This window comes from Haliaeetus albicilla, chromosome 2 (genome assembly GCF_947461875.1).
Source record: "Haliaeetus albicilla chromosome 2, bHalAlb1.1, whole genome shotgun sequence".
NCBI lineage: Eukaryota > Metazoa > Chordata > Aves > Accipitriformes > Accipitridae > Haliaeetus > Haliaeetus albicilla.
In genome coordinates this window covers 44,427,893-44,453,405 of record NC_091484.1, presented here as the reverse complement: position 1 = coordinate 44,453,405, position 25,513 = coordinate 44,427,893, and the positions used below count along the sequence as shown (strand labels likewise).

Genomic DNA, 25,513 nt, shown 5'->3' with positions numbered 1-25,513 from the left:
GTGCCCATTGTTTCCTGTCCTATCACTGGGCACCACTGAAAAGAGCCTGGCTCCATCCTCCCTTGTACCTTCAAGGGTACAAGGTTTGTACCCTCCCTTCAGGTATTTATATACATTGATGAGATCCCCTCCACCCCCGCCAAGCCTCCTCTTCTCACCTCCAGGTGTGCCTCACCAGTCCTGAGTAGAGCGCGACCTTCTGGCAACACTCTTTCTTCTTAATGCTGCCCAGGATACTGTTAGCCACTTTTGCTGCAGATTTTTCTTTAGCGTTTCCTTTAGTTATGCAGACTTTCCTTTAGAATTTGCTGTTTGGAAGATTTTTGAATGAGAGGAGCCTGGGGTAGATGCTTCTCTTGTAGACTTTATTTTTTTTGGAGCAGATCCCATAGTTCCCTTTTTGTCCTTCTTCTAGAAGGTGTACTTGTACAGGGTTCTGAAACAGAAAAGATATGAGGCACTATACTGTTCAGAGGACTGTTTGTGTATATAGCATAGAGGTTATAGGAAATAAGGACACACAAGCATCTCTGACAGGTGCTGCTTATAGTTTATTGGGTCACATAGTTAAACATGCAAAATCCTTCAGCAGTTATAAAATATACAGATAATATTATATGTAATTTTTCTGGCTTTCCTGCTAAAGGTTGCATCAAGAAATTATTTAAAAGGCTTTTAAATTGGAACTACTTGAAAATTTATATTTACAGTATAGTCTCATGTATATAATCTTACAGGCACATGAGCGACTGGAAGATTCTAAACTTGAGGCTGTCAGTGATAACAACCTGGAGCTGGTGAATGAAATTCTTGAAGACATCAGTCCCTTAGTAAATAAAGATGAAAATATTGCAGAATTGGTTGGAATACTCAAGGAGCCTCATTTTCAGGTACCACCTTTTTACTGTGCATTACCTACTTACTGTATCACTGTCAACATATGAATCTAGGAATAATAATGAAACAAAACCTGAACTGTAGCAAACTTTAATATGTAGGATTTTACTCTGAATAAAAAGTAAAGCAGAAGCCATGTGGGGTTAAGAATGAGCGTGATTTTATTCTTTGGTCTCACCTCAAGAATATCTTCACTCATATTAAAATCCACTGGAGTTTCTGTTATAGATCTTGGACAAATATTCCTATATGACTGGAGTTTCCATAACAATTCCATAAAGACTTCATCCTTAGCATTTCCAGATGGTTTCAGTTCCTGATAATGACCATTCTGCATTTCGGTTCAGCTGTTGGCATTCATACTCACGTGTAAGATGTAGTTTGTGGAGTGAATGAATGTCATTCTTCTATGATGCGGTCTGCACTGCAGCTGAAGTTGAGACTCTGCATCCCTCTTCTGTTGCTTTACTTAACATAAGTGAAGTTTTGACATATGCTTGTCAAAGGCAGATGTTTTTCCATAGCTGCCATTCTATTACCAGCTTCCGTACTGACTGTTGAAGATTAGGGTTTGTAAATCCTTGGTAGATTCTGGACTTTGTAGGCAGGCTTTAGCTGACGTTAGCACTTAGCTATAGGTACCCTGTAGAAGAACATAAGCAAACCTTTTGCCACAGTATAAATGTGCTTCTTTTGGCAGTCAGGTATAGACCCATAGACATTTTTGGTGTATATGCATTTAAACACATGTTTTTCTGAATTTTCAGTTATACATTATACAAACATAGCAGTGAGGTGCATTACCATTTAACATAAATAAACACCGGAAATACTGTCAAGCTGTGTTGTGGCCTGCTGGAAGAGGGAACACTTTAAGAGCTCAGCTTTTGAGGTGGTAGCTATTCTGAGTGCTGACAGTTCCTCTGCCTGTTCTGAAGAGCAGTATGTTGGCCTCCCTTGTGCTCTTATTTGTCCAGAAGGGTATCATAGCTAAAGGATCGAAGACTATGATATTGAGGCTTACTGGTGAATAAACCTGCAAATTGGTCTTTGATCCCTTAGCAGAAATTGGTACTGGAAAACGAGAGGATGAGTTTGGAGGAATTGGTAGTTAAAATGCAAAAAGATTGGAACCTGGGGCCAAATGGTGCAGTGACAGACCTAACAAAGATCCATTGTGTTAGACTGAGAAACAAAGCTGACAAGTTGAAGAAGATTAATCAGAAGATGAAAAGGATTTAAGTGAAGTGCTGGAGTAGGCTGACTTTGAAAGGCACTGTAGCGTTGATCTCTGGAGAGAGATGGCAAAGACCAGAGACCAAGTGGGCAAAGAATCTTTGTGGTGGAGACTGGAAATGGCCTCTAGGAGACTGAGATCAAATAAGAATTTTAATTAAGATGAATAGCCAATACTAAGGCAAACCCGGCATTCATTCCTGTTCGGTGGTCATATTTAGAGAGAGGCACAACATGATGCTGGTGTCGGTTACTCCATTAGTTCAAGCTTAAGCAACTTACACATTTATTTTAAAAGTTCCAAAGGAGCTGGTGAACAAAAATGACTGGCCATCAGGCCAGTATGTATTGAAGAACCAGCTGGCACATGCAGTGCATAGAAAAGGCTATAGCAAGTCTTAGCAGACAGTAGCTGGAGAGCAGAAGACATGAGTGGTAAGAGAGTTTGCCTTGAGAGAAGATGGAGGAGCTGAAAAGTATCACCCTGTTGCAGTGGTTAAACGTGCAGAAGAATCAATTCTGCTGCTTTTGGAAGAACTTGTTCAGTTACTTTCACCTTTCCAAGAATTATGCAAGCCATTCATCCTAAATAGATTCTGCTGGCAATAAAATACTTAATCTGAAAAGCAGCCACCATTTTATTCTAATAGCTTTAAAATGGCTAATCACACCTTTAAAATGTTTCATGTAGAAAAGTGATCTTAAGTTTCTTCCTAGACAGATCTTAATTTATAGGGTTATTTTTCCCACATATTCATGCTTCCTTACCAGCCCCCCCCCCCATTTCTCTAAGATCTTAAATGATTTCCTCACTTTTCTAGACCAGTCTTGAAAAATGTCTTCTTTTCACATGTACATTAGGGGCCTGTAGTCCATTTATTAAGTTCTAATATTTAAACAGTATTGTCAGGGAAGACGAGCACATATTTAGTGCATAAAAGAGGAATGGAAATATTTTAAGTACTTCTGAGGCCTTAAGTGTTAGGAAAGGAGTTGTGAATTCAGGACCATAGAGTTGTTCTGCTCTTGTGTATTTCCCCTCCCACCCCCCGCCCCCAGTTTGTAATTTAATTGTTTTATTGGATCACACTTGGGGGAGTAGTTATCATATAGGGCAGGGAATGCTTCTGTAACATGTATAGATTGTGCTGAGAATTTTTTTAAGAAAAACAAATTTTGCATTTGAACTTGGCTTCAGCACTGTAGAGACCCTTGGATGTTTAATGTTTCTTTGTTTATTGAATTTTGAATTACTTTTAAAATTTATTTTTACCTGTTAAATAAGTACAGTCACAGAAAACTACTGTAAAGAAATCAATATGTTCTAAGTTTATGGATTACTTTATGACAGTATCTCGCACAAAAGGGCCATACTGCCTGCCACAGAACTGTATGTCCATTGCGCTATATCTCTTGTGATACAGAGTTCTTCTAAATGCCTTGTTCTGACAACATTGCCATTTTTATCATGAGAACCTTTCTACAGTTGTCCAGTCTTGGATAGTCAGCTGGTCCTGTTTAGACATGCTGTATGGAGGAAACTTTGAACCATTTTATGGTTGTTGATTATTCAGTCCATGTTGTCTTGCAGACTTTGGCAGTGGTTTTATGAGTGTTCCAGCACTAGTATGGGAAAGGTCAGATTCCAGGGGAGCTCTGGAGTTGCAGGAGGACAGGATATCACTTTTTCTGATACCATAAGAAAGAAACAAGTGAAGTTCATTCAACTGTATTTCTCAGATCACTCAACCATATTACTGAAATAAGACAGTAGCTGAGCGACATAAAATGTTGGAGAGTAGTCCGGTAGTGGATACAGACACATGGCCCCTGTTGCCAGGTGACTTCAAGTGTTCTTCAGGACTGTATGCTGTGACCTGGGTGGCTGGAAACAGTCTTGTAAAACTGGTATAGATTCTCGAGTTGCAGAACCAAGAGTTAGGTATGGGAAGGTAATAAGTTAACTATGGCTTGTTTTAAGGAAACCAATAAACTACATTTCTTAAAGAAATTATTTTATAATTGTGGGCAGCAATGTACAATCCCTGATAGTCACAGTTCTGTGACTCACTCGTCATGTAAATAGCAGGAAAAGGATTTTGTGATTGAGAGATGGTTAAGTAGTAGTTGAAAGAATTCATGCTTATCCATAAAACTGAGTGAATAAATAGGATCAGAACGTAGAATGGGATCAGATTTAAGAACTGAAGAATCTCACAGAGCATGTTAATTTGAAAAGGATGACACAGACTGTTAGCTTAGCAGACTTTTTTAACTGTGGATCAGATTATAATCCATAAATTATATGACTGTTAAGGGCAGGGAGCTGTACAAGCATGGTTATGTGTAAGGCTCCATGAGAAATCTAGTGGTTTGTAGCCAGAAAGTTTGTGAACAGTTTGTTCTAGCATGTGACCAAAAGAGAAAACTGGAAGTATCCTACTGGTGTATCTACCTAGTTTTGTCAGTGGTAATGTGTTAAAATGTGTAGTTGATGCTAGTTGGTTTCATTTTGGAAATGTAGAAAGATCCAAAAATGTTGCTTGCAAACATTGGCAGAGAGAGATCTGTTCTCCTAGTTTCTGGATTGGATGTGTCTTGGATAATGAAGAATTAGAAATTGCTACCATCTGACAGCTGCTTGATTTAAATAAATGATTGTTTTTCCTATTTAATTTGATTTGGTTTATGTCCACAATATGAGAGCAGCCACAATAAGCAGCTGTCTTTACAGTCTTAATGGCAGGGGCAGAATAGGTGAATTACTACCTCCTTCTAATCTCAAGCTGAAGTATCAGCAGAGTCATCATGTGATGAGCAGATTAAAATGACTGTTCAGGTTTGTGACACTTTGAGGGCTTGCGTGTTGAGCTTAGCACTAAACTAATATGGTTGCACAACTTTTAGGTTGGAGGTGGCTTACAGAAGGATGGACCAGAGTGCATAGCAAAATTCTTAAATTTGCTTAAATGTTGCCTGCTCACCTGATCTGCTTTCTAGGAGTTTGCTGTCTTCCTCTGGCATGTGCATGTCACTATCAGTGACAGTCCCTCTGGTGTCTTCTCTTTTTAGCTACTTATGCGACACCAGTCAGTGATCTGACTTAAGACTGTATCTCATCAGGTCACTGTTTGAAACAAAGCTATGCTGTTGTTGTTTGAGACCTAGTAGGCATCTCCTCTACTTGCTTCTTTTCCTTTCTCTGTCAGTGAGACTCTTTGTGCTATAGGATGCTTTATCTTGAACTACTATATATGGTGGCTATAGGGTGTCCCTTTTCCTCTTTAAGACAGAAAGTCTCCACTGTCTAATTTCACAAGTTTGATCTTGTTTCACCTGTATGTATTGTCTTATAAATCTTTTCTTTAAATCCTAAAGTATCTTTTATGAGAAAATCAAGTCTAAATTGCATTGTCTTCCAAAGATGATTATATTTATTTGGATCTCCTCCTTTTGCTTTGTATTTACGTATGTGGACTGGTGAAAACGCCATTAACTATGAGGTCTCAGCTGTTGTCTTCCAGAAAGTGAATTCTTTCAACTTGGATTCATTTGGTGCTAGAATCTTGCCTTGGCTTTATGCAAGCAGAAAGCACTCATTCTGTAGATTGCTAGAAATCTTTGCATACCTGTAATTATCCAAATTACTGTGGAGGAAAATTTTATTACATTAAACACGAGTATCTAATGATGAGTTATCTTCATTTTTGTGCAGTGGGTTGTTTGTTACTTTAACCATCTGCTGGGATACTGTCTCATTAGGTGAAAGACTATTTTAGGTACTCGTTTTTCTATATTCTTCCCTGCAAGATCACATATTCCTCCCAAATTCGTTACATTTCTCCTATATTTCCTTAAGAAGAAGCATTTGTATTTACAAAAGAGAGCATATTTACTAAGACAGTAGGCTTATCAGTCCATGTGAGTACTTCTATGTCAATTTTTGCTCCATTCCATGTGAAGTAAGAGTTTTATGATCTGGTCCCAAAAGGGCAGATTCAGTGGTTATTCAGCACTAAATCCTTTTGCAAATGGTTATTTCATGATTTAAAAAATGGCTTTTTCTGTTCCTTTGCAGTCACTCTTGGAAGCACATGATATTGTGGCTTCAAAATGTTACGATTCCCCTCCTTCTAGCCCAGAAGTCAATAATGCTTCAGTGAACAATCAGATTGTTCCAGTAGATGCTATTCGTATCCTTGGAATTCACAAAAGAGCAGGAGAACCACTGGTAAGTAATTGAAAATGAGTTTGTCTTTTATTTAAAGTACGAGTGAAAACATTTGCATGTGCCTGATTTCTTGCATTATGTTTCAGTTATTTCCATTATTAAGTTGTGTAATTTAATGGGTGATAGGATCAGTATTGAGAGGTTGAAATAAGATATTTGTGTGTTCTCCGTCCTGTTCTCTCTAAGAAATTATTGGGATAGTGAATAGGCAGTCATTAGGCTGAATGACTTGCTAGCATAACTGACTAATACAACATCTGTTTGGTCCTGATACAAAACGACAGGATTGCGTGCAATCAAGAACAATACAGTCATTGTTCAGTCGTATGAAAACCTTGTCTGAAAGCACTTTTGTGTTACCTGACACTTATCACTGTATTAGAAACTCTTACACTGTAGTAACTATTACTGTATGTTTTCATTGGGGTATACAGAATATCCCATAGCTGTATATTTTTGCTTGAGATAATGGTGAAATGAAATTGAAATTCAAACAGTGGTAAACTAGATATCACATACCTCTTTCAGGGTGTTACATTTAGAGTTGAGAACAATGATCTGGTAATAGCACGAATTCTTCATGGCGGAATGATAGATCGACAAGGTCTTCTGCATGTAGGTGACATTATTAAAGAGGTGAATGGCCATGAGGTTGGAAACAATCCAAAAGAATTGCAGGAACTGCTGAAAAATATTAGTGGCAGTGTCACTCTGAAGATTCTCCCCAGCTACAGAGACACTGTTATTCCTCAACAGGTCAGTAGCACATTTCTAACAATTCTGTCAAAAGAACTTCTGCTTGGTACTTGATTGCATGAGATTATTTTAAGATTTTGGATTAGACATATTTTGATTATTTTGTGTATTTAATGCTAGCAGGAAGGCTAAAATGTAGATACCTGTATTCTCCTTTAAGTACATTTTGGAAATGGGTTTATTCAGTAGATTAATACCACACCTAATAAGCCTGCGTAAAAAAATATAATTAGTAATCTCAGATTGATAAGCATTTGTATACTACATATAAAGCATGTCTCTTTGACATCCAGTGACCTCTGATGACCTAGCCACAATCACACTAAACTGCGGTGAACTGCGTGTGTTTATAACACAACCAGTGTTCCAAGTAATCTGTTTCATAGAATTCAGAAACATACTGAATTCAACAGATGAGCTTGAATTCTGTGACTTAAGTAGAAACTCGGATGGTGGCTATTCCTTATCCTTTTGTTGTTGCTGTAGGCTGGTGATTTCTCTACTGCAGAAGTAACTTGTTGCTCTAAAGCAGTGCCTCTGAAACATCTTATGAGACACTCCTTCAGGTAGTGGGTCTTAATGCCTGTGACTATAATAGGCTATGCTTACATTGAGTAGATGCTGAGGGAATGTGCTGTATTTGAGGCAGGTGCACTGCTTCCTTTGCTCCCAACCTGGTAGAAAAAAGTCAAAGATGTTTCCAGTCCACTGATGCAACTTACTGTTTCTTCCTCTGCATCAAATTTGAGTCTTAAGCAGTCACATACCTTGTTTGTTTTAAAACTTTGAGTTCATAGCAAAATTCTTAAGATTCCACAAGCTTTGAATACAGTGCTCACATTCTGAGAATTTTTTGTATTTTTAAGTAATTTAAAGTCAGAATACTAATTGAATTGCATATGCTGAAATGCAAAAATGAGTGTTTTGTAATACATTGTCCAAATAGAATAGCTGTTTTTTTATTTTTATCATGAAGCTCCTTCAGCCAAGGTTTGCACTGCTGATTATTGTACTCTCTCAGGTGGTATATGCCAGTTATTTCCATAGATTGTATTTTACTTGCCAAATGCAACTTTGATCATGTCAAAATTCTTATGCTGTAGGTAAAGACATTACTTCAGTTTGACAGATAAATTAGTAAGAGTGTATTTTATAATGTTTAAGCTTTGTAAATTTTTACACATTTCAGGTTTTTGTGAAGTGTCATTTTGATTATAATCCATATAATGACAACCTCATCCCATGCAAAGAAGCAGGTTTGAAATTTTCTAAAGGAGAAATTCTTCAGATTGTAAACCGTGAAGATCCAAATTGGTGGCAGGTTGGTAAAAAGATTAAAAAAATAAAATAAAAACCTGAAAAGTTTCACTAATTGCCTTAATAATAAACTCTTTAAATTATGATCTACTCCCATTTAACAGTAGATATAAGAAAAAATATTTACACTGCAATCCAATTTCAAGCTAATATCAAGATATTAACAATTGAAATACTGGAGAAAATTGAATGGTATAAATTGTGTATGTAACACTCATTTTGCTATTACTGCTATTTATTTGTCTTTGTTCTTGTATCATAAGCCTAGACATTCCAATAACAGTTTAAGTGGACAGTTTCTAGGAGAAAGTCTTAGGTTGACTGTGTTAATTTTGGTAAGCCTTCCCTGACAGCGACTGTGGAAGAAGTGGACCCCTTCCTGAGTGCTCAGAGTTGAGGAGAGAGAGGGGGAAATTAACCCTGTGGATTTGAAGAGGGGTGAGAATAGCTATTTGGAGAAGCTGTATCTTTTATTTCTACAGTGGTGGTCAATGTCTGTGAGCTGTAACATGCATGTTCATAATCAAAGTGTTTGGCACTCTTTGAAATATTAACAGTTCATCCTGCTTTAAGGTTGTAGTTTTACATTCAGTCCTTCAGTAGAAATGTAATCCACTGCTTATGCTATTTTTATTTTTTCCAAAATGCTATACACACAATTAAATATCATCAGTGCCTTTGAAAGTGGGACGAGTAAACCTTTAAGACACTTTTCTCAGCCGAGATACTCAAAATTGCAAGTGGCAGTGGCAATCTAGGCAAAGAATTTAGCATTATTAATTTCCCTTTCTACCCCTAAATTGCTCACCCTTTGCTAGACAACAAGCAATAGTGAGCCAAACGTTACTTGAGAGCAATATATATATGTATATATGACTTCTTTAAAAGCAACAAAAATATTTGAATGTACATCAACAACTGTTGCTGAATTCTGTTGCTTTTCAGTGACAGTAGTAACAGAAAGAAAGAGAGTAGAAAGTGTGAGGGAAGGCAGAAAATTTATTACTGCGAAGTTAATTAGTTTCAGAAGTTAGATACTCCAAAACTCTGGACTAGTTTGACACTTAGCTTATATGCTGTCTTCTGTATTGCTTTTCAAATTCTCCAATTGTAACTTGTGGGGGTCCAGGAGAAATAAAACACTCCATCAGTGGCAAAAATGAAATGTGTTAAACAAGTATAGCGTGTTGCAAGTATTGCTATGCAGATCATGCCACTGGGAAAGAAAGTTATTTTTTTCCTTGTGCTTTCTAGAAATGCTAGAAAACTTGCTAACTGTAAAAAATCAGTTAGTCAGAGGTAAGAGCATAGAAGTTGAAAAGCAAACAGTTCCTGTTAGCAAGAGACAGGCCAACCAGTTAGGGAGAAGGAAAGTGTAACATTTTGTAACTGTGTGTTTGTATGTGTTAAGCTTGCTGAGAATTGAGCTTGCCATGAAATTATTTTATAGAGAATCTTAGCCAAACTTTCATTACTAGGTGTCATGGTTTAACCCCAGCCAGCAACTAAGCACCATGCAGCTGCTCACTAGGAATAGTTAAGTTACTAAGATTTTAAACTCTGTAGTCACTTAATGCAAAAAGCTTGAAGGCATGATTAGGCATGTGTTAATGGCATTCACTGTTTGTGAAATGACAGTTAATAAGCTGCGCTGTAACCTCTTTGGAGCAGCTCAAGAATACAAAATAAGTGTACTGTGTACTAGAAGGTCTTGATTTTTGTCACTTGAGAGGTCAATGTCTAGAACCATAGAACTCCATTTAGGCTTTTGATGCCAAAGGTTTATGGCTATAGGAGCTTACTAACTTAATGGGAACCAGTAATGAAACTTGCATCTATTTTATTTAAGTTTCCTGAATTTTAATACTCAATAGCAAGATGTTGTTACATAAGACAGAATTTTAATATCCACATCTAAGTTTGAATTTCCAAGTTTCAGTAGTAAATGTATCAACACTCACCATTGAGAAACTCTGGCAGTGTGAAAGTCAGTCAACACCATGTCGATGAGAAAATGCTTCTCACAAGTTACCTATGATGATTTTTTTTTTTTTTCTTTTTTTTGCACCGCACCTAGGCTAGTCATGTCAAAGAAGGAGGAAGTGCAGGGCTTATTCCTAGCCAGTTTCTGGAAGAGAAGAGAAAGGCCTTTGTTAGGAGAGACTGGGACAACTCAGGTGAGATTTAATGAATTTCAGGAATAGATGTTGCTCTGACTCCACTTGTTTTGCTTTCCCTGCCTTCACAGATACTAGAAAACTGCTGTGTGAGAATACACAGAATATTGCAAAATGCTAATTATTATATTTTGGCTTTGACTGAAGGACAAAGGCTAAAGTCTATGCTTAGTCTTCATAGATACATGAATCAGTTTTGCCACATGCTGATGAAAAGCTAAATGAGGTGGGAAAGGCATAAGAATTAGCTCTTTTTTTTTAAATTACGTTTTTATAGTATGCACTGAAGGTTAATAAATTAATTCTGTTTGATGGATTTTTCTGCCGCTTTTTACAAAGCGTTCTAGAAAAATTAAGTTTTTCTCTGTGTTCAGTTCTTACTATACTGTTTGATGTGTATGAAAATAGATGTGATCTCCTGCCCTAGAATATATAAAATTCTAAAATAGTCCTTGTAAATTTAATTAATCTAAACTTGCATAAGTTCATGTAAATAAGCTTCAAAAAAACCCGTTTAACACAAATCATGAGTTGGTCTCAATATTTATTTCTAGGGCCTTTCTGCGGAACAATAAGCAGCAAAAAAAAGAAAAAGATGATGTATCTCACTACAAGAAATGCAGGTATCTCTTAATATTACATATGAGTCAAAGTTCTTTAGGCATCTAAACTTACAGAGTCTAGCGTATCTGAAGCTGAAAGATTTGCAGTAAAATATTTGATTATAAATTTGATAGATCAGACAGTTTTTGTGGTTTAAAAGCAATAGTGACCAGTGAAGATATGATCATGCTGAGTACATCTTTTGATATGTGGAAGTCAGAGAAGAACTATGTGTTAAAAAGAGGAAAAAAAATGAAAGCTTTGTTGCCAGCAGGTTGAGGGATGTGATCCTTCCCCTGTACTCAGCACTGGTGAGGCCACACCTGAAGTGTACTGGACTCCTTCCCAGTGCAAGAGAGGCATGGACATACGAATATGATGAAGGGACTGGAGCGTCTCTCCTATGAGGGAAGGCTGAAAGAGCTGGGAATGTTCAGCCTAGTGAAGAGACGACTCAGGGGGCATCTCATCAATGTGTCTAAATACCTGAAGGGAGGGTGCAAACAGGATGGATTCAGGGTCTTTTCAGAGGACCCCAGTGACAGAACCAGAGGCAACACACAACAACACAGGAGGTTCCCTTTCAACATCAGGAACACTTTTTCCACTGTGAGGGTGACTGAACACTGGCACAGTTTGCCCAGAGAGGTTGTGGAGTCTTCTTTCTTGGAGATAATTGAAAAGCTGTCTGGACATTGTCCTGGGCAACCCTCTCCAGGTGTCCCTGCTTGAGCATTGGCGTTGGACAAGATGCCCTCCAGAGGTACCTTCCAGCCTCAACCATGCAGTGATTCTGTGAAAGCTCACTAATTGTTAATCACAGTTTTCACATTCTGATCAATCTCGGATTTTCTCCTTGGAAGTAAATGTAGTAATCTGACCGTATGCTGCCCATGAAGGGGTAACTATTTTATTACCATACCAATTTAAAACAAGAAAGCTTGTATCAGACTTAATGCCCTTTGACTACTATTTATATTCACATGTGATCTGTTGATACATAGCAGGACTGCTTAATTTTTTTTCTTACAGTACTGACTGTGTATTAACTGTTGCATTTGTACATTTTTCAATGTAGAATTTGATCGTCATGAAATCCAGATCTATGAGGAAGTAGCCAAAATGCCTCCTTTTCAGAGGAAAACACTGGTCTTAATTGGGGCCCAAGGAGTGGGGCGAAGAAGTTTGAAGAACAGGTTTATAGTACTGAATCCCACTAGGTTTGGAACTACAGTGCCATGTAAGTTGTCAGCATTGTAATATCATACTTTGAGTCTCTGATTATCTGGAAAATACCTGATGTTTATCCCTGTGATTTGGGGTAGGAGTAATTTTGTCAGAGTATAAAAATTGCATAGAGTGGGAAAACAAAAGATTCTTCATCTTCTCAGACAACTGAACTAACATGTGATGACAGTGAAAATATTTGTAAGTAGCAGTTAAATGTTACTGATGCTGCAGAAAACCAATTTTTGTATGTGCAGTATTTCAGTCTGCTAGGTTTCTTCAGTGCCAGTCACCATCAGTTACTGAGGGGATTCTAGAAGTTCCTAGTAGTCTTCTCTAATGAACAGCCAGTGGAGTTTCTCAGGTCTGCTGTTTAGTTTTCCATCTGTAGAAGCACCCTAGGCATTATAAATTGTTACTTTAGTATGAGAAATGTAGGGAAAAGCAACAAACTTCCAATAAAACTAAAGTGTTTGTGATGTCCAAGATTTGTATGACAGTGAAATGGTTTAATACATCTAGCCTCAAGCCCATGATCTTTCTTTTTTTCTATCAACTTCAGAAAAAGACCCTCCTCCCTTACTGAACTATTGTTCTCTTGCCTTTCTTCCAGATAGTTACTTTGCTCATTCACAAGCTCTTTATTTTTTTTAACTGCCCCCTCCTGTTTGACTGCTGACCAGAGAAGTCCACCCTAGCTACATTACTATTCTCCTCCTGCCACCTGCTTCTTAGAATTTCAAAAACAGTGTCTTCCCTTCTATTTTCAGTAGGCAAGAAGTAGATCTGATAATAGATAGGGGAGGAGGGACAGGTGTGACAGATAAATTGTACAACACAAGAGAACCAGTCTCTCTCATTTGTTGAATCTCTTAACACCAAAACTGGCCAGGGCACTAAGAATTGGTATGTGTGACTGATAACAAGGTTGACTTCTCAGTGTTACTTTTTTAAAGAAATCTTCCCCTGGGAATCTCATTATTTTATATTGGCAAAATAGCAATAAACTTTTTATTACTTCTAAAATTCTTTATTCCCTCTTAAAAAAGCCCTCAAAATTACTGGTTTCTCTAAAATGCTATATAGATGCTTAAATATATTAAGTAATGCAACACAGTATTAAAATGCTTTTACTTGGAGCTCTTGAACACCCTTCAAAGGCATAAAAATTGACTTTTGCCACCTAGCAATCTGACAATCTAATCATGCACATGCAGTACATTGTTTATTGTATACAGAATCTCCTCTCTACTTTGTATTTAGATTGTAAGTAGGATAATCAGTAATCTTAGCTGGCCTCAGTTTCTTTGATTAGAAGAAGATTCTCCTGGTTATTCACAGCTGAATACATGTGGGGTTTTTTGGTTGGCTTTTTTTTTTTTTTAATGTCTGAAATCGATCCATTTTTCTATGGGGAGAAGCATGTCCTCGGTGTTAAGTTCTAATCTAGCAAATGGTGCTGTGTTTTTCCTTCAGTGTGGATAGCTGAACTGTTAAGTCATCTTCTGGCTGTAAACTGTTAAAGCTCGTTCTCCAAAATTTATTTCAAACTGATATGATTTTGGGGGTGGGGGGTATTATATTAACCATTATAGTTTCAATCTTTCTGTAGAATCTTGGCTAAAACTAGATGTTCTAGTAGTATGTTTATTGCTAACAGCTTCAGAAGATCATTTCTCCTGGGACTTGAGTTTCTATGATAAAGAAGTTGATAGGAATTACTGGAAGGGGGAGGATGTTTTCCACTTGTATCACCAAGTGGTGACAGGGCATGATACAGCTGTTGCCAAAGGGATCCATTTTCATTTTCTTGCTTAAATAATGTCTGTACTGTCCAGTATAGCCAATACCCAAGATAGCTGCGAATGTTTTACTTAAATGTTGGCTTTAATCTCTCTGCAGTGAATCTACCTTGCTTTAAAGGGTAAGTTGTCCTGGAAAGCAGCATTAGCTGGCCTCCACTAACATTCTGCTTATGGCAGCTGGGCTTCTTCTGATATTTAAGCTAACTTCCTTTATAGCTAGCTCAGGTAATTCTACCCTGAATAACAGGGCAAACACAGTGAGCAAAGTATGTGCTAAGGTTTGGGGGGCGGGGCAGGGCAGATGTTGGCGTGTGCTCAGTTATTTTCAGAAGTACATTTGGCATTTGAGAGTTAATTTCCATTTGATTTCCAAGTCACTTAAATAATTATTTTATTAAGTGAATAATTAAAAAGATGACATGAATGAGTATTGTATATGGTGTGAAGGAGTAGTACAAAGGAAATAAGCAAATGGGTGGGTCAGCAACATATAGGAAAGAATAGAAATAAAGGGAACAGGAGGGGCTGTGCTCAGTTTTGAAACTTACAGTAGAATAATTAATTAATCTGTATATGGAACAATTATAATTGTATATTAATGCGTATTATACTCTCCCTAACTTAATAGGCAGTCCAGTCTCATATTTGTATGCCAAATACAAAAAGGAAGCATTCAATTTTTATCTTAAATTTTTTGTTTAGTTACTTCACGAAAGCCAAGGGATGATGAAAAGGATGGGCAAGCATACAGATTTGTGTCACGGGCTGAAATGGAGATGGATATTAAAGCTGGCAGATATTTAGAGCATGGAGAATATGAAGGAAATCTTTATGGCACCAAAATTGATTCCATCCTTGAAGTTGTTCAGACAGGAAGGACCTGCATCTTGGACGTGAATCCACAGGTATATAATTTCTGATGTTAGACTACAAGTGTAGGAGCATGATTTTAAATTTTAAGGCTTCTTATCTGGTTTAAAGATTACAATATCAACTGGATTCTTACGTTTGTGGCACTTAGTTGGAATGAATTAGAAAGTCGGAAAAAAACCCACTTAGATTCCGTATGGAAGAGGAGTCTTGCAGAGAGTAAATAATCTTTTCAGCCAAGGAAAGAGTGATGTTGAGCATTTCAAGAGGCAGTGTAGGAGTTTGTAAAATAGAAATAAGAATCTTCAATTACGTGTTTCTGCCTATTGTAACAGACTAGTTTGCAGTGCCCCTTAAGTAATGGGGACATGTGATGAGTCATTCTCAAATGTAGGGTTTTTTGGTTTTTTTTCTTTTTCTTTGCTTCTAGGCCCTGAAAATACTGAGGACTTCAGAATTCATGCCCTATGTAGTGTTTATTGCTGCTCCAGAGTTGGAGACTTTGCGTGCCATGCACAAGGCTGTGGTAGATGCTGGAATTACAACCAAACTTCTCACTGTAAGCAGATTATTTCATGTTTAGCTTGCTTTGAACAGGATGTTCTTAGATTTTTTTTTTTTTTTTTTTACCTTTCATTTTAGATGGAATTTGTTCTGAGATTAATGTCTCAAAGAAAAGTTAGGCAAGAGTTTTCCTGATTACTTAGTAGAAGTTAACCAAATACTATGTGTAAGGCAGATTGCTTCTTAAAAATAGACCTCTTACAGAGAAGTGCTGATTACAAAAATTACTTGTAATGTGTTCTTTGGGAAGTGTCACCTCTTGATTATTTGCAGCAAATGGTAGATATTTGATGGTGGGAATTGTTTGTTTATGTAAATGTCTTTCCTTCACTTTTCCCATCTCTCCCTCCAAAAAGTTTTGTTCAAGTTTGTCTTATAATATAGGTGTGCTTTAGAAATGCAGTCTCTAATCCTCAGGAAAGATATTGCAGCCTGCGTAAAAAAAAAACCAACGGACAACAGAATGCAAGTAGGCCTTGTTTCCACTACTGCAGCAGCACATGCTGCACTGAGAGTGGCTGGGAGCTGTGAGAATAAGAAGTGTAGAATAGCTTCTCTTCCCCTTAAGTTCCTTGGATTTGTCATGTAAAGCAAAAAGTGGCACATTTTATTCATTAGATCTTCTCTCCTTTTCTGAGACAGTGTGTAGCAGAGGGAAATGAGACATACTTCCTCCAGCACAACAAATTATAAATATTCTGTATGGGCATGAACTTTCCCAGCTGCAGGAGCAAAGCAAAAAAAGCCAGACTGAGCAGTTAAGGAAACTATCCTCTGTCTTCAGCAGGACAACTTTCCCATCTGAGAAAAGTCATGGTTTGCTGACAACTCACAACGACAGTGCTGCAGCTTAGATAGTAGCAATACCTTGTCTAATGCTGATGGGGCATTCAAAGCAATAAAATGGGGGGTGGGTTAATTTCCACTAAATGAATATGGGATTTTTAGTCATCTTTTTTTCTTTTCAAACCTGTGAGATCCCATTCTCTTAACCATGTGAGAGACTGTCCTGTCCTAGTCATGGATTCTGGTTATTATAGATTCTAGTATCTCTGTGGGTGCTCTGCCTTTCCTCCTCTCTGCCCTGAATGACCCTGAATTTTGTGGTGCATATACAAGAAGGCAAGGTTAAAACTGTCCAGACAAGTATAAAAATTATTTCCTGCACTTCCTAATATTTGATTCCCTAAGGGACATCCTTGCCTATGTTTTACTTGTCCTTATGAATAATAAAGAGAATAGTTACATTTAAAATATACATTTATGTATCTTTATGAATTCAAAATCATATCTGTGCACATGTATATAAAGGGTATGATTTCCCATTTCATATTCTTGTACTTCCTGAACAAATGAAAAACAAATACCATTTAAAATATTGTTCCGCTTGCTAGTGGGTCTGTCCACATTATTTCTAGCATCCTAAGCCACTCCACTGCAAAAATTCTGGCTCTTGTGATACGTTTGCTTGTCTCCTTCATTTACTGTGAAGGAAAGGCTACTCACAAACTTACTTTTTCATTTTGGCTTTTGTATTTACAACTGTATCAGGACTTGAAAATATTAACATAAATATTGTCAAGGGGACAAATCTTATAACCGCTTAGAAAAAAACTGCTTTTGTGCAAAAGCAGAGAGGGATTTTCTAAGAATGTAGGACTAATGAAACATAAAAAAATGCTCAGTGGCAGCACTTCATGAAGGCTTAATAATGTAGGAATACAAATTTCCTGCATATTTTGCAGCTTATGTCAGAACTAAAGTAATGCAGCAGTAGTTTATGAATGAGGAACTGATGTCAGCTGAGCAAGGCTGAAATGTAGCCTCTAAAAGCAATAAGGTATTCTAGAGCTTTATTCTACTAGAAATGTATCTTGCATTGTCTTTTATTTCATACTAATTTAAATTCCTGGATTTTTTTATGCCTTCTGTGGAAATAAAAAGGGCACAAATATATTTACATAACTGATTGACTCAGTCATTCCTAAAGCATTAATTTTATTCTGATTAGATTGTCAGTTGAACATACAAAATGATTAACTGCCTGTTGTGCATACCAGCCTAAGTTAATGTGCATCTATTGACTTTCTTAAAAATTGCAGGATTTGAAAACATTTAGTTGCCATATTTAACATTATTGGCACAGCTCCTAACTTTTTCAGCTCTTTCAATGCATTTTGGCTGAAGTTCTGTGTGGATTTACTATAAATGAAAACTCATTATTTTTTAAATATATTCGGTATATAGCTTTAAATAGTCAGTTGCAGTATGTAATGAAGGGATACTTCTTCTGTATTTATAAGGATTTGCCAAGTTTTATGTTCTTAGTAATCTTTAAATTCTCTTTAACAGGACACTGATTTGAAAAAAACAGTGGATGAAAGTGCACGGATCCAGAGAGCATACAACCACTATTTTGATCTGACCATTGTAAATGACAACCTAGACAAAGCCTTTGAGAAGCTACAGACTGCTATCGAGAGACTGAGGCTGGAACCACAGTGGGTCCCAATTAGCTGGGTATATTGAGATTTCTCAAGAGGAGCTTAAGTAACAAATAAAATCAACTGCAGCAAATATGCTAATGCGACGTTGTGTAGATACCGATGATAACCTATGGCACCTGTGCATTTTTACTCTGTATATTCAAAAGTACACTATTCTGAATTTTTATAAAAATGTCGAAGGGAAAGTGTACTTAAATATGTAATTTATTTTAATTTTTCTAACTTTTTACAGATAACCTTTCTATTCATATCACATGAAGGAAATGCGTTTAAGCATTTTTATATGTTTTGATTTAGTACCTTTGCCTTTTTCATCTAAGAAACTTTCAGTCATTTACTTCAACATTTACATCTTGGTCTTACATTTTCACTGTGATTAAAAAAAGGATACTTGAAACAATTTTTGTAAAACTTGTTTAACGTCAGTGTTTAACTGGTCAAAAGTCTATAGCTCTTATTAGGAAAGAACACTAATTTCTTTGGGGTTTTTTTCTTCCTTAAAAAAATAGTAATTTCATGGGAGCAGAATTTTAAATACTAAAAGCAGCAACCAACACACAGCTCCATTGCTGCAGCTTCTTTTGGCTTAATGTTGGTGCATTCTTGATGTTTCACAAATTCTTGATGTCTCTTGATTTAGACGACTGTTGTATAGGTTCCCTTATACGTGTCTCTTAAATAACGTAAAGCAATACTTTGCAAGCTGCTTATTAGGCGGTTCTTGGGAGCCAACCTGTTAGCCCATTATGGTTGAAATACTAACATTAGAAAGCTTGTACGCAAGGTAATTCAGTGCAATTTGAATAATGGTGAAGTAGCCTGAGAGAGAACCTGATAACGTGGAGCCTTGTAGAGTGACACTTAAGGTTTAGGACTATTTATTCACACTTGTGAAAACACATTGCTTTAAAAAAAAAAAAAAAAGGCATTTTCTTTTCTTAGGATATTGTTCAATATTTGTATAGTGATCTGTGGCTTAATTTCCTGTGATATCTAGCTGGGTTCTATATTATCTTTTTGAATATTTGTGTGTGATCAACTGCTGTATTTTTAGGAGTGTGATGTAATGGAATTTCTGTGCTTTTTGTTTGTTGCATTGTTTTTAGTTGTATTTTTCATTAGATAGCTTGTGAATTGGAAGCTTACTGCTAAAAAGCAATGTTGTTTATACCTTTTTGTTTTACAACATATTTCCTTTTGTTTAGTGACAGTTCTCCCCTTAGTAGGCTCATTGATATAATTTGTATTAGGTTCAAGTTAATTGATCAAAACTTATGCTGATGTAAATTTCTGCTTAACAAGAACAAAATGAAAATATAGCTTGTCACTAAGACTAGCTCTTTTTATGACCATATTTTATATTATAATGTCAGCTGTTGTATATAGTGACATTCACCATCACTTACCAGGTTAGGTGTCTAAACTGAAGTCATCTATTTGTTTAATTTCTCTTCCATCTGGTGACAGGCACCTGGCTTCTGAATTCTTTTTCAACACCAAAGTTTGACACAGAATGCTATCAAAAGGCAAGTTCCTCAGAAGTATTTCTGAAGGAAAAGAGGCTTAGACACTCTAAAACAGTATTGCATCCTGGGGCTCTTAAAGATTTTATGTGCACAAGGAAAAGGAAAATGGAGTTGGTGCAGTATAGGAAAAGTGTAAGTCTCAAAAAAACCCTCAAAACACCTGTATACTACAGATGATTTTTACAAAGCCTATAAAGTTGGTTGTTGTGGGGGAAAAGGGGCAGGGGGAGCTTGAGATCCCAGTGTATGTGGAAAATACTAGTTGAAACTGTGTATAGCACAGGTCATCTTTTGTGGCTCTTGAGATTTCAGTCTTTTAGAGGGAATCTGAAATTCTCAAAGGAAAATTTGTACCACTACTTTGGTTTATTGTTACACTTTCCAAGATGTGTTTTCTCTGGTTTTGTTTAATTTTGGCAGAGCTTTTAAATGTGGCACCAGCACAAGACTTTTATTTTCCTTTCCCAGGAGACATGTTCTGTGATCCTATTGCTCAGAGGCTGCTTTGAGAAATGGATCGTGTTGAATGTAGCAGCAGTGATAGCAGAGCCATTGCTTGACTATTTTAATGATTTGCTATTGGCACTATATGCTGAACGTGACTAAACTGTGTTTGTATACTGTGTAATAGGAGACCTACATATGCTGTAAATAAGATGTGCTATCTGGACAGATATGATGCCTTTTCATTATCAGTTAGAAAATACTCTATTTGTGATGCCAAAAGTGGGCCGAGCTCACTCTTCCCTAATGAATGGAATGAGAAGATTCTTCAGTTTCCACACCATAGTACTTTATATTGCAAATATCACTTATTTCCATCTTTTTTCCATAAATTTACTTAACCAAATGAAACACACGAAACATGGGCACCAAGGTTTAGTTAGGAAAACCTCTCTGCTCCTTCTATTTCCATCCCAGGGAGAATACTGTCCTCCCTAGTTAGCAATCCCCAAACAGCCATGTATTTGCTAAAGCCTAAAGCTTTAGTTTTTGCTACAGGTACACATAGCTTTTTTTAAATCAAGCAGTTAGTTAGCACAGTGGAGCCTAGTGGCTGACCATTTGGTGGTGTTAATGTAGATGCTAATGAAAGTACAATTCTGAAGCAGTAAGAGAAGATGGCTTGCTTAGGTTGCATGCAAAGATCACAGGTTTTAATTGGATGTCCACCTGCAGGTTGTAAGGGGGAAAAAAAAAACCCAAACCCAAACACCACACTCTTTGCATCTATTTGTTAAATCTTGAAAATTGAGAGTTCAGATTGGCAGGTCTATAATGTTGGGAGAGGAGAGGGGTTGTTTTGGTTTTTAGCAAAATCAGGTTTTCATCAGATATCCTGCTTAGTTTGTCACTACCTGGTAGGATGACTAGAATGAGAATGACCGTTACTTTTTTTTTAAAAAAAAGAGCATTCTTGGAGGTTCTTAGAATGATGGTGCCATTTCAGTTATATACACAGCAGTGAAAGTCTCTACCTGTCAGGGTATGCTAGATCAGATGTTAGATAAGAGACCTGTATATTGTGCAATTAGGGAAGAAAGACACTATGAAAGGCTAGTTTTGAGCAAGTGAAAATATTTCATGTAACAGCTGTTTGAAGTATTTTGGAGGAGTTAAAATAACTAGGATTTCATGTATATCATTCTGTACTAAACATTCATTTTCCAGATACTAACAGGAAAACTTTTTACTTTGACTGTTAATGATAACAATAGGTGTGTCTGAGCGAGGAGAAGATGCTGCTAAATGTTTAAGATATGTGGTATGTATCACAAGATAAATATTTAAGTAGTTTAGAAAAGTAAATTATCAAATAGTTGTCTGTGTATATGTATGTATGTGGATGGTAAAACAAAAAATGCTCACCTCTGCTATCACATTACTAAGCTACCATGACTTAATCCAGAAATGTGCATGTGAGACTTTAAACTGGTACACTTCTCTACCTGGTTTATTGTGTTTACTAATGTATATTTTTCTAAATATACAGATATTTCAATCTAAAAATTCTATATTTATCTGTAATTTCTATCTGTTTTGGACAGTGCATGAGGTGCTGTAAAATTCTGTACATATAGAGACTTATAGAAGAAACACTGTAGTTGCCCTGTGAATGAAAAGTTGTACATAAAAGTACAGTCAGTATGCCAAGACCCATAAGTTATTTCCTTAAATGCACCAAAAATTCCCTTAAGTGTGCACCAGTCTCAACATTCATGTAAATACTTTGGTGCATATGTACCCAAGTGATTACCTTGCTGTCTCTAAATGTTACACTAGCAGGTCTACTTTACGTTCTACATCATGTGAGAAGATGCAGTCAATTAAAAGTTTAGTGGGATAAATATAATGGGATATGTCATCTTGTGTAGATTTATAAAGGTCTTTCAAAATGTTCTGCAAATAGAAAATGAAGGTAAAATTGCAGCAGAATCGCAGACCGACATAGGCAAGGGAAATTGAATTTATAACCAATGCAGTATCCTTAACTTGTGCCGTGTTCTCAGATCAGTGCAGCTCTGTGTACTTGGTTGTACAAAAGCTTTGTGGACAAGGATGGAAGATCAGCTCATCACTTTTGAATTTGTGTTTATATAAACTGTCACATCTTGGATAGGCTCAAAATGTGACACGATTTTCCCAATCCTCTATCCTCATAACTCTAACTCACTGCATCTTCTAAAATCATACCTAAATGACTTGCTGTACAAATTGCCTGCAGCTCAGCGTTCAGGAAGTCATCTGGGTTCTGTTTTGTTTTGAAGAGGGTGATTCAGATAGGAAACTTTTTTCTCTTCGAAACACAGAAAATTCCTGGCTAGGTACCCTTTGGAGCCAAGCTTGCCTGTCTGCTATGCTTAAGGACCAGTGGAGAATGATCAAGTAGAGCACCACTCCAGAAATGGGGAGATGAGCTATAATTGTGAAGATAAACAAATTCAAACTTCCTTTACCTATTCCTTGGTTTCCCATCCAGGCTTCCTCTGTCTGGCTTCTTCATTCAGACTGAATGTTGAGGCAGATGCTGTTTCTCAGTTCATCTATAGTGCCTACGGCAGTCAGTCGATTCCCCCTCGCTCATTGCGCCTGTAGGTACAGCTTCAAGACAAACTACAGGTGGAGGTCTGTTGCATCCGTCATGCAAATGTGTATAGACTGTTTGCTTCATGCAGAGCTTCTTGGCTCACCCAAGTTCTGAAGAGTTGAAGTACCGTAGTGTTGTTGCCAAACTTCATACTACTTGTGCAAAAGTGGTGAGACCAATTTATTGATGCCTAGGTAGTGGTTATTGCATACAAAGACTTGTAGTCTCCTAGGCCTCTTGCCTTAAATACTACTGCAGCTGTCAGTCCCTCCCTACACAAAACCTCTCCTGGGCCATTAAAAGGATTTCTGTAGTTAAAGGCACTACCATTTGCTTTCTCTGGTGGACTGTCATGAAAGGTGGTGAAGTCCTGGCCTTTTTTTTTTTTTTTTTTTTTTCCCCTGGGTTTCTTTTTTTGGCCTACCCTTCTTGGTTTTCATGTGTGTTTAACGAGCTTACTGATGGGAATTGTCTGGGATTCTCAGCTTGTGTCCTGTAGAGGAAACAGTGGTCAACAGAAACATTGGTATATAAGACTGGTGTAACTTACTAGTTTTAGTCCCAAGAGAGATTTAAAAAAAAAAAACCCAAAACCAAAACAAAAAAGAGTGAAAACACTTGTAAAATAACCAATTTTCAGAGGCAGCTTTGGCTTCCAGACCTATGAAAGTACACTCATGCGCGCGCACGCGAGCACCCACACACATACACACACACAAAAATAAAACTTAGGGGTAATTCAGACAGTATCTGCTAATTTACCTGAATTCTCCATGCTGAGATACTATTCCACAAACTGTCACATTTTAAACTGCTGAATTCTCAGTTCATTTGCTGGTACTGCAGCTGGAATTTACCTGTACAGGCTTAAAAACAAACTCCAGCTTGGTGAAGGCTGTTAAGCAATTTCACCTCCAAATAGGATTTTTTTTTTCTTTCAGCAGGGTTTCAGCAATATATTTCTATTTTATAGGATAAATTACACTTGAAGTAAATGTGAATTTTGTTCTCAGTATTTTTAACCCTTTCTCGTGCTAGTTGGGTATGGAGTTCCTTTTGCTGCTAAGGCAGTGGTTGGTTGTGGAATACTTATTGACCAACCTGCAAGGCTAACATAGTTAAAGTAGTCCTGGAAACATTTTCTCCCATTTATCCTTTTCCTTTTAATGTCATTAGCTCCATGTTAATGTTGTCCCTGCAAGTTTGCCTGTCTTCACAGCTGATCCAGGTATTGCTTCCTAAGTAGTCAACCTTACCTAGAGTACAGTAAACCCTCTTCCAAAAACCCAAGTAACTTTTCTGTTATTTGATCTCTTACAGGATACATAGTGTACAGCAAAATGAATGGCACTGCTCTGTATTCTGGGGGTGGCAGCAAAATTGTTGGCTGCAAAACCAAATTTTTTCTGACTGATTTTTGTTGGTTTAGTTCTTTCTTGTACACAATTATATATGGTGATAACTGTTGAAATGTATTTCTCCCCCTTTGAAAATGCATGTTGAACATTCCTTCCCCTCCCTCATCATATATTGCCTGTGTGTAACATTCGTGTGCTGTGGTATAAGAAGGGGGACAGCTTCCTTAGGTTTTAAAGTACAAAAAAGTTTGCCGCTCTCCCACCCCAAACTGGGGTAAGAACTGTAAAATCTTGGTTAAGTGTTTGGATTTAAATGTGTATCAGAAGTCTGTCACCGTGCATTTCCTTACCTTGCTTCTCACAATTGTTTTTGCCTGTTGGAAGCTCTTGTGTTTGGTTTTTTTTTTCTTCTACAGCATATTAAATTAAACTGGATTTGACATTTGTAAAACTTTAAAAACTGCTCTTCTGTAAAAAAAAAAAAAATACTTTCTTCAGCTGAAAACATCCTACAGGAAAAAAAAAAATCTTAACTATTAGCTAAACTTTCTAATGTAAACCTGCAATTGATTTAGTACCTAATTGTTTGAATACAATACTGTAGAGCAGGCCTAGGAGATGGGACTTGTTAGCATTCTGACTTCATACTGATAAAGTCAGCTAATACATAGGACATTTTTAAATTGCGAATTGTTTTCTAAAACCCCCCTTTTTCACAGCTAATATTTTCACAATAAACACAGCCAAACATAAAAATGTTAATGTACAAATTGTGAAATTCTGTTAATTCCCAACAAAATATTTTTGTATATAATAAAAATTTAATATTGAAAAAATGTAATTAGCTGTTTTCTGATTTTTTTTTTGTCATACTTTGAATTTTAGCTTCTTGATAGCTTATTTGGCTATCTGTGCACATCTGCCTTTTATCTTTACCTAATCCTTTACTGCTGAAAACTGGCTCCACATAACACACTGTTTCCTGCTAGTACACTGATGTGTTGGTGTGCTGGTACCAAATATTACACTGACCCACTTGTCTGCACAGATCGGGCTTTGCCCTGTGTGCTGCTTTGGTGTTGTGGCTTTTTTAAGTGTAGCAGGCTTCACAGGTACACGCGCACTCTTGTATAGCGTGTTTGGGTCTCATTTAGTGCTCAAAGTTCAGAAAAGCAACTTTTCACTTGGTCTTGGTTAGCTTGATATTCTTGAATGCACCAAATCCCCATTCAACATATAGAGCTCTCGGGGCCTCTTCAGTCATCCTATAAATGTCATCATTGCTGAATTTGGGGTCCTTATTTTCTGAGCACTGCGGCATTAAGGGAGTCATTCTCCTGGGCCTGCACTG

At 37.0% G+C, this 25,513-nt stretch overlaps 1 protein-coding gene and 1 long non-coding RNA gene across 3 annotated transcripts in view; one reads left to right on the top strand and one right to left on the bottom strand.

Moving 5' to 3' along the window:
• PALS2 (protein associated with LIN7 2, MAGUK p55 family member) overlaps positions 1-25,003 on the top strand; it is a 61,971-nt gene extending 36,968 nt beyond the window's left edge. For both annotated transcript variants that reach the window (XM_069773162.1, XM_069773155.1), the window contains exons 3-12: positions 738-890; positions 6,212-6,364; positions 6,893-7,120; positions 8,310-8,441; positions 10,515-10,614; positions 11,169-11,237; positions 12,296-12,457; positions 14,952-15,154; positions 15,550-15,678; positions 18,036-25,003. In XM_069773162.1, the coding sequence (XP_069629263.1) occupies positions 738-890; positions 6,212-6,364; positions 6,893-7,120; positions 8,310-8,441; positions 10,515-10,614; positions 11,169-11,237; positions 12,296-12,457; positions 14,952-15,154; positions 15,550-15,678; positions 18,036-18,212 (1,506 nt within the window). In that variant the 3' untranslated portion in view covers positions 18,213-25,003. The remainder of the gene's footprint in view (positions 1-737; positions 891-6,211; positions 6,365-6,892; positions 7,121-8,309; positions 8,442-10,514; positions 10,615-11,168; positions 11,238-12,295; positions 12,458-14,951; positions 15,155-15,549; positions 15,679-18,035) is intronic.
• Positions 974-10,519, bottom strand: LOC138682416 (uncharacterized). Its single transcript, XR_011322518.1, has 3 exons — positions 10,399-10,519; positions 6,884-7,048; positions 974-1,540 (listed from the first exon to the last, which is right to left on the bottom strand). It is a non-coding gene; the product is annotated as an uncharacterized lncRNA (long non-coding RNA).
• Positions 25,004-25,513: the final 510 nt, after the last annotated feature.